The 9,778-nt window shown below is 46.6% G+C and overlaps 1 protein-coding gene across 1 annotated transcript in view; it reads right to left on the reverse strand.

The window, feature by feature from the left end:
- Ezr (ezrin) overlaps positions 1-9,444 on the reverse strand; it is a 45,039-nt gene extending 35,595 nt beyond the window's left edge. The window contains exon 1 of the mRNA XM_004628511.2: positions 9,358-9,444. Coding sequence (XP_004628568.1) covers positions 9,358-9,369 — 12 coding nt within the window. The 5' untranslated portion in view covers positions 9,370-9,444. The remainder of the gene's footprint in view (positions 1-9,357) is intronic.
- Positions 9,445-9,778: the final 334 nt, after the last annotated feature.

A 9,778-nucleotide genomic window follows, 5' to 3' on the forward strand; every position in this document is an offset into this window, starting at 1 on the left:
CCCGAGTTCATTTCCCAGTACTGTCAAAAATAAAAAAATAAGCCGACAAAGTTTTCTTTCCAGTTGGGTCACACACTGCCCTCCTTTGGAGTACAGAATACTATAGGGATAGCTGGGAACAGTTCTACGTGTTTTCATGTCAACTGCGATTTTAAAACACGCATGGGGAGTGCGAGTTGGCCCAGGTCAACGTCTCCTACGAGGGCATCTATAGGTTCATTTTTAACCTATTTCCACACTGCCTTGTCTAGCCAGATTCTTAGTAAGACACCAAACTCTTCCCAACCTATCTCCTCATCAAAGGCTCACTTGAGTCTCACCCAAAGAATACTGTATTATGTAAGCAAATACCTTGGCACCCAGATGTAACACCCTTTATTACGTAACTCAGGCACCGCAGTACCCTAATAGGAACACTACATGACACACAACATAGCTCACGAGGCCCAATCCAGACCTAACGTTTATTCTCTTCACACAGTGATTTCTGGTTCAAGCTTCTCTTAGGAACAGAAGGAGCAAGACTGAATCTCCCTTCAAGACACACAGTACAAGAAATCCAGACAGACAGTGACGGAGCAACAGACAAAATACTGCCCAAACAGTCAACTCCTCCAAGCCACAACCTCGAGAAACGATGGGCAAATCTAGGGCAGCCTGGCAGGAGAAGGACTTCCACCAGACTACCCGACGAGGTCTTGGGAGGAAGATCACGGCTCCCCACTTAACACGGAAGTGACTTACTGAAGGATCAGAACCCATCCCATGGCTCCCAATCACAAATCACTCTGTGCAACAAGTCGAATCCTTCAGCCAACAGTAAAAAAATAACTACCTCTTGGCAAAGCCGGGACACAGTCCTCCCGTCACTTCTGGACATTATATATTAGTCTCTCCCCCTACAACATAAGCTTCTAGAACCAAGCCTTCCCCTCTAAGGAGGAGCTGAGCAAGGTCTGTTTCCTTTAGACTCCACACAGAAGGCCATTTTATTTAGACCGATGCCTGTTTTCCTGGTCCTCTAGCCTCGGGCTAAGGGCAGGTCAGTGTGCAGCTAAGGCCGAAATGCACACCAGACGAAATGAGTTCTGCCACCATTTGCTGTGACTGTGGGCAGGGGGCAATTCCTTCAAAGGCCTTTATGTTCACCAATATCCCCAGGACCTAAAAATCTGACTCACTAGGTATTTTACATGTTGGAGGCATGCAGAAACTCTTCCCTGTGGGGGCCAAAGGACAAAAAGGTAAAAATCTATTTACTGCATTATTTCATTAGACTGTCTTAAGACAGGGGGAAAAGAATGACCAGCATGAGATGGAAAAGCTTTTAATCAGATTAGAATTCAGTAGTTACAAGTAGCACATGGCCTTTCCCAACCAGGGCCAGATGCCCCCTGCGGTCACCACATCAGCTGTCACAGGTGAGCACGCAGGGTCTTGTTTGCAGATGCGCAGGCAGAGGGAGCAGAAGGAACCTGCCCTAGATCGTCTACTGGAGACAAGCACATTCACCTACGTGGTTACCCACTACGCAACTGCTAAAGCAAGACCTTGAAGTTTGTTCTACTAGTTCTACTGGTAGTAATAATGCTCTTTTAGTTCTACTAGTAGTGATGATGCTCTTTTAAAGCCAGGGCTCAAACAAGCAAGTGTGACCATGGCTACAGGGAGAGGAAAACTCTGTGAAGTGTAAAATCCAGTAAAGCGTGGGATTGGGATGGAATGGTCTAAATGTGGGATTGAATTATGACACCCCTGCAAAGCATTGTGATGCACACCTATAATCCCAGCACTCAAGAGGCTGGGATTATAGGTTGGCAGGAGGATCACCAAGCGTTTGAGGCCAGATTGGGCTAGTGAGTTCAAGGACAGTCTGGACTATATAGCAAGACCCTGTCTAAAAAAACAAAAACAAAACCAATTGTGACACTGCCTATAGTCCACAATTTACATACTGTTATCAGTGATTAAGAAGGCAACTCACTGATACACTTTCTTTCCAACTCAAGTCTCAGGTACAAATTGCTTTCTTTCAGCATATGCCAGAAATCTGTCATTAGATGCAGGCTAAACAAGTATGACACAAGATAGTGCCACTTTCTCTTCAAAACAGAAGACAGGCACAAACACCAGCCTTGTTTAGAATATCACCTCAGCACCAACCACAGATGGTCCTTCATGACAGTTTTTATAGCAGATGGCCATACTCAAGGCCTAAGCGCACTTCATACTAGCTCACAGAACGGATTCTTTGTTCTTTGAATTTTTTTTTTTTTTAAAGATCGGAAGAGCACACGTCTGAACTCCAGTCACGCCGCAACATCTCGTATGATTGGTACAAAAAAAAAAAAAAAAAAGATTGGTACTAACAGTGTGGCTCTGCTTCCAAATATTAAGTCAAGCCATAAAAATATCCACAAGCTTACAACAAAGACAACAATAACTGCCATTATCCTACAGGCAGGGATTAGCAAAAAACTATTTTTGTGAAGGGCCAGAGAGTAAATAATTTAAGCTTCGGAGTCCTTATTTTGGTATCTGTTGCATATTGTTCTTTTAAAATCCACCCTTCTAATATGTAAAACCATTCTTAGCTAGCAAACATTACACAAACAGGCCACGGCCAGTATGGGCCTGCAGGTGCTAGTTCACCTGCCTGGTTCTTCCGTGAAAACAATCATGTATTTACACTGCCTGCTAGGACCACTCTTGTCATTTTAACACTGCAGTGTTGAAATGATCTCTCAAGCAAAAATGGAAAACAAAAATAGGTTGTGGAAATTGACTTCAAACTTTTAACAAAAAGACTGTCAAAACCCAATACACAACACCAGCTTGACCCTTGGGTGATACCACTCCTTTCCTATTTTTACTCAATGAAAGTTGGGTCAGTCAGATGTTTTTTATTTTGCCCTTAGGCTTTATTTTCTCAAACATACTAGGATTAAAAGGATAGTTATGTTAGCAAAGTCTTCCATTCATTTGAAACACACTGCCATCTATTTATAGATGGACTCAGAGAGGAACAGAAACTGGAACCAACTTCAGCTACTAGAAAAGCATCCTGAATAGCCCCAGAACACCTCGGGCATCCTGTGTAGCTCAGAACCCCTCCTGCCCAGAAGGCGTGCCCTGCCTGCCCTGCCCTGCCCTGCCCTCGCCCTGCCTGCAGAGCTGCACTGTGACTGCTTATGCATCATGTCTCCCATTAGGCTGAGGTCAGTCACCTCACTTAGTTTCACTGCCCTGGCACCAAGCACCCAAGGGCACAGGACAAGGCTTCCACACACACAGAAGGCGCCCATGTGAGCCATGAGGGCATTCTAACAACGAGGGCACTCAGACGATGCAGGAAGAGAACCCAGAGTGTCCCCGTGTACTGACATTATAGGCTGCTGCTTGACAAACTTCACCTGGTTTATAGGCACTCAAAGTTCTACCTAACAAGTGACACTGAAAAACCTGTAAGACATATCTCCAGAAAAGACTGCTTCCACGTGAAGGTCAGGGGTCTCAATCTCAGATACAAACATTATCTTAGTTTATTTTGCATCCTTTCACTTCAACATTTTTAGCCAGGGGTGGTGCCACATGCCTGTGGTCCAGCCACTTGGAGGCTGAAGCAGGACTGCTGGAGCCCAGGAGATTGAGACCAGCTGGGCAACACAGGAAGCCTCAAAACAAAAACAAAAACAAAACTCCACCTTTCAAAATTCCCATGTTACAGACGACAAAAGAGGTATAAAAATACTAGTTTGCCTAAGTACATGAAAGAAATATCTTTATAGCTCTTTACTTTTTTAATTTGAAACGGTAATGTATGTTAAACAGGAATGTTAAGCATCTTATTTTACACAAAATAAGCCATATTATAGCACAGTACTTTTGTCTGGTTCCAATTACAGACATCTGTCAACTTCCTTATATCAACAGGTATGACTGGCAAATAGGGTAAGAGGGAACTAATGCAATTTTCTGGTCTCTTCAAATAACCACTCCCTATATAATTAGTGGTAATAAACACACATTCAGCACTTAAAAACTAATTAGGATAGCTGAGAAGTCCCAGTGTAGTTGCTACTAAAATGAAAAAAATATAAGGATTAACTCAATACGCGTTCCTAATTTTGAAAGTCAACTGTGAATTCTGTTTTTGATTAGATGAACTATGCAAGCACCAAAAGAAATCAGGCATGATACACCATTTTACCAATCTCCAAACTGAAAGATACACAAAAATATAAGTCTAAGAACCACCACCAAGAAAAAGAACTGGGCTGGAAATGAACAAATCAGTGGTAGGGAGCTTGCCCACAAGTTCGAGGTCCTAGGTTTTGCCTCAGCACTACAAAAAAGGGGTGTGGGGGGATTATAATTCACTAAGTGATACTGTTTTCCCTTCCCAAAATGTAAGTATTAATAAACTTACTCAATTTTTATTAGAAATCACAACACTAATATTTAGGGCAGTAAACAATAAATGAGGCCAGTGCAGAAGGATTAATAGAAAAGAGGAATGAAGATCAGCCTTATGGGAATGAAGATCAGCCTTATGGGAAATATCTGAGTTTTTAGGGGTTTTTTGTTTGTTTTTTTAACCAGATATTTCGTTTCTTTAAAAACAAAGGCAGGAAAAAAAATTTTTAAAAAAATAAAAATGTTTTAAAAAGGCAGGGCTGGGGATGTAGCTCAGTGGAGCAGTGCCTGCCTAGCAAGTGTGAGGCACAGAGTTCAAAGTTCCGGTACCAAAAAAGAAAACAGTAAAAAAAAAAAAAAAAAAAAAGACCAAAAAAAGTCTGGGGGAGGGGGGGAGGAGAGGTACATGAAGACAGCTAGGCAGGATGGGCCATGGTGATGCACGCCTGTTACCAGCACTTGGAAGGCTGAGGCAGGAGGATTGCTAAGAATTTGAGGCCAGTCCGGGCTACAAAGAAAGTTTAAGGCCAGCCTGAACGGTATAGTGAAGCGGTCTCAAAAAGACAAAACAGAAAGAAGACAGGAATGGGGGTGTACATCTAGAATGCCATATACTCTAGAGGCTGAGTCAGAAAGATTCCCAAGTGCAAGGTCAACCTGGACAACTCAACAATACTATCTCTAATTAAAATTTTATTTTACAGTGTCTCACTACATAGGTCAGACTCATAGTAATCCTCCTGTTTGCAGCTTCCCAAGCTCTGGGATTACAGGCAAGCGCCACCACGCCCAGTCTCTAATTAAAATTTTAAAAAAGGACTCAGAATGTAGCTCAGTGGCAGAGAACTTGCCAAATTAAGTTCCACTGCTGGATGATAGATGTAGAGAGGCTCGCATCAGTTGGCTGTTGACACCTTGGCTGGCCCTGTCCTTCGGGAGCTGAGACCCTTCTTGCTATCTACTTTTTCCCCACCCTCAGGCATAATCCAATGCCAACAATGGAACCAGAGCACTGAATCTTGAACTGAAGAGAATTCTCACCTGTCATGGACACAAGTTTATTAACAATGCACACAAAACCAGTCTCCAGGATTCCAGATTTCCGAGGCAGCTCCACTATCCATGCTGCTCTGTAAATCCCTTCAACGCTTTCCTCAGCCTGCGCATCAGCCCATCAAGGCCTGCAATTTCTTACCCCAAGAGCGCCCCCCTAGTGTGCCCGTTTCTGCACTCCCACCACTCCTGGCCCAAGCAGTTCACACTTCCTGCTGTCTACCAACACCCCTCTTCTGGCAGTTTCACTACTACAGGCTGCAGTCAGCTTTCCAAAAGGCCAGTCCAACCACATCATCTTCTAGGTCAAAAGCCTGAGGTAAGAACAAAACTGCCTGAGCAGGCTGAGGAGGCACAGCCTGACTCTGACAGCAGCCTCAGCCAAACACGCCCTGCTGTGGCTCCAGAGACCACCCCACCCTCCCCACTGCCAGGCTGTGCCTTTGGAGCCCCCGCTCTGCCCATTCTTGTGCCCCTGCACCCTCCGCATCGCTCAGCAGCCCTCACCTCCCCAGGTGGCCCTCCTGACCCCCTGGTTTCAACCCCCCCATACACACCATGGACCCCTCTTCAGGCACAACTGCCAGAGCTGCAGTTCTGCATTCACTGTGATTACTCTCTGTCCCCAAGCCAGACTGTAAATCCATGATGACAGGGCCTACTTGCGTCTGCTACTCAGGAGCCTCACACAGATCAGTCACTCAGTAATGTCTGCTAAACTAATGGATGAACTATAAATATTCATCACGCCTTGCAGCATGGGGCTGGCAGACCAGTAACCCTAGCCAGCATTTCTCACCGCCACATGCCGAAATCGTAGCTACCTAATTCACCATCTGCCTGATGTGATGGAGGGGTGGAAATAGTCCCATGTGCTCACCTCAATGAAGGGTGGGGGCAGAAGAGTCTAAAACATCAGTATATTCAGCAAATTCTGTCCCTGTTAACAGTATTAGGTGTAAAAAGCAAGTATTCTCAAAGAGATAAGGTTATCTCAGAACTTGTCTTCAAAGTTTTGGCACAAGCCAAACCTCTAATGTGAGAAAGTTTTGTAGTAGCACTTGGGACACCAACAGAGCCTAGGTGAAGGCCCTGCAAGATCCTGGCTGGCTGGACACCACCTCTTCACACCTTGGCTTGGGGTTTCTTGTGAGAAAGGAAGGGAGGAAGGAGAAGGAAAGCACCACAGACCACCCAGCCTGAAAGGGCAGCACAAGGACTACACACCCTTGGCCAGTCCACTGCCACGCCACACTGTTCCCAGAGGACAGACAGCACCCACTCCTGGAGCTGCCCCTGACAGAGGTCTAGGTACACTCTGGAGATGCCAGTCTGCCCTGAGAAGCCACGAATGCCACTGAATAAAGCCCCAAAGCAGCCCAGGAAAACACCAGACGACGAGCCACAGCTATCCCTCTCCAAGTGCCAGGTCCCTCTAAGCAGGATTCCACTGAAATGTGGTCTCCCACCTGCTGCTGTCCTTCTGTCACGAGGTACTGAGGCTGAGCCTCTGCTGAAGCTCCGCTGCAGCCTGCTGGCCAGGATCTGTGCCACCCTATGCAGGGCACCGCGCATGTGTCTTTTTAATAAATGCTGTTCTAAGAAACAGTACTAACCAAAAACACAGCAAATGAGAATTTCATTTTTACTGGTTTATGAATAGTCACCTAAGGGACTCTGTCCTACTTTAAAAAAAAAAAAAAATCATGAAGGTGGAAACCTGACACCTGGATGATTCAGATGTACCCATTCCTAGTGTGACTGGCCCTTAATCTCATTGTTAACCATCCAATCTTATGGAAGCCACTTAATGGAATTCTTAGTTCAGGCCTGAATAATTAGGATCAATAACCTTTTGTGCTGGGTGTCGTGGGACACACCTGTAATCCCTGCACCCAGAAGGCTAAGGCCCAGGAGGTTTGCCCTGAGTTGAGGTCAGCCTCAACTACAGAGCAAAACCCTATCAGAAAACAAAACAAGTCTCTCAAAAACTTGTTATTGAGGTTTACACACATGTAATGGGCTGCTGTCCTTCTTGAGCAATTTACAAGTTCACTTTGTCAGAAACAACTTCTAAATTCTTACCCATCACAAAAGACCTTTAAAACAAAACACTCAAAATATTCCAACAAAATGAAATACTGAAAAAGGGCAATTTGACACAGAGGGCCTGCCACATGGATGAACTTCCAAAGACATTACTTATGCTAGAGGAAATGAGACAGCCACAAAAGGACAATCAGTAATTGTATGATTCCACCCATCTGAGTTCCCGACAAATTCAGAGACAGAGTACAATGGTCATTGCCTGGGGCTGGAGAAATGGGGAGTTAGCATTTATGGGGTGCTGAGTGTCCAGTTTTGGAGGATGCGCTCAAGAGCTGCTTGGTGGTGAAGGCTGCAGGACAAGTATCTAATGCCTTTAATGCCGCTTAACTGGACACAAAACGATGTATATTTTACAATTAAAAAAAAAAAGAAATTACAATCCATTAAGAAACAAGAAAAAAAAACAGTGAACACGAACAGGTTAGAGATTTTTTCTTTCTGGGCGCTATTAGCTGAGTGTCACCCCTTTGAGTGATATCAGGAAAACCACACCAGGAACTAATCTGACCACCCCTCTGTATGTCCTAAGGAGTTTGCAGTAAGACTTAAGCCAGTTTCATCTCAGGCATAGTACACCTTGGATATCATGTGTCGCTTGTAAGTTGAAAATAAAAAACGTTTAGGCAGGAAAAAAATTCCGAATCATGAACTATTTTTTCTTTTCTTTTTTTTTTTTTTTTTTGGTGGGCGGGGGGGTTGAACCTAGGGCCGCAGACCTTCTAGGCAAGCTTTTGGCCGCTGAGCTACACTCCCTGGCCCTGACTCAGGAACCAGTGATCTCGTCATAAATTAGGCCCACAACAGTGCTTAACAGTTGAGTATCACCTCCAATGAAGACAGCCTTTCAGAGAACAAAATTTAACTGTTGAAAAAAAAAAAAAAAAAAGCCCATGGCTACAGAGTCAATATGTTTGAGACACCAGAAATTGTAATTTAATGAATTCTGATATTTTCTGCATTGCAATAAAAAAAAAATCAAAAACATGTAAAACCCTCTGATCAGTGTCTAGCCATCAACTCACCAGAGTTAAAATTAGAAGGCAGAATATATTCCGCTCCCCTAAAAAATGCCATTCACTTGGAATCCACCTCGCCCTAGCCCCCTAGGCTGGACAGCCGACAGACTCCAGGGCCAGAGGTGCCGGCACGCAGCACTGTGTTCAGCCGACCTGCTCGGGCAGGGCACGACCAGAGCCCAAGGAGTCTCCTTATCAAACTCCCCGGGCTGCCTCATCTTGCAATTCCAGTCCGCGGCTAACCCTTTCAGATAAAAATCCTGCTGTAACCAGCAAATTCCCGGGTTAAATGGGCAGCCAGCACTCTGGGCGCCAGGCGGAAAAGGGGCCCCAAATGAGATCGGCCCCGCAGAGCAAGCGTCTTCCCTCCAAAAGCCCTTCACGTCCTCTCACCCCCCCCCCAAGAAATGTGCAGGTCGCATGTGGCTTGCTACACTTGACGACAGTGGAGGTGGGCTGTCGGAAGCTACCTGAGACTTCCTGAGATTTGACCTCTGTAAACAACCTTAAAGTTGCACTAGCGGACACTTTGTAACACAGACGCGATCCGCCGGCATGTACGAACCACAATCTCGGGGGGAAGGGGCTCGCAGAGACCACCACGGGGTGCGGTTTTCACATCCCACAAAAGGGTCAGCGTCCGACTGCCGTCCCCACCCACGTAAGTTGGACCGCGTCGGACCAAGCACAGCCCCGCGCCTCGCGCAGGTGACTGTCCCCGAAACCCAGCCTCCCTCAAGGCGCCGCGGCCCCTGCTACTTACTGGCTTCGGCATTTTCGGTTCCTGGTGGGCTGCCTCGATCTCCCGGAAACTCGGCTCCGCAGCAGGGACCAAGACGGCTCTGGCGACCTGCAGTCGGAGCGCGGCGCTCAGCCCGGGCTTAAGAAGCGGCCGGGCGGCGCCGCGTGAGTCACCGCCCAGCCCGCGGGGGGCGGGAGGCGGGAGGCGCGGGCGGGGCGGCGGGGCTGAGGTCCGCCGGGCAGCCCGCGGGCCGCGCACCAGCAAGTTTCACTTTGTGTAGCAACCGTTGCCCCAGAGCTGAAACCGCAACCGTCAACCCTTTTGAGGAGCACTTTGAGAAAACTGTGGTCGCCCGGAGTGCAGGAGGGACGGCGCGCGTCCCCGCAGCCCGCGCTCCGCTGCCTTCCGAGGGGTCCGAGTGCAGAAGGAGGGCGCGCCGCAG

The sequence above is a fragment of the Octodon degus genome, unplaced genomic scaffold, assembly GCF_000260255.1.
Source record: "Octodon degus isolate 3935 unplaced genomic scaffold, OctDeg1.0 scaffold00024, whole genome shotgun sequence".
NCBI lineage: Eukaryota > Metazoa > Chordata > Mammalia > Rodentia > Octodontidae > Octodon > Octodon degus.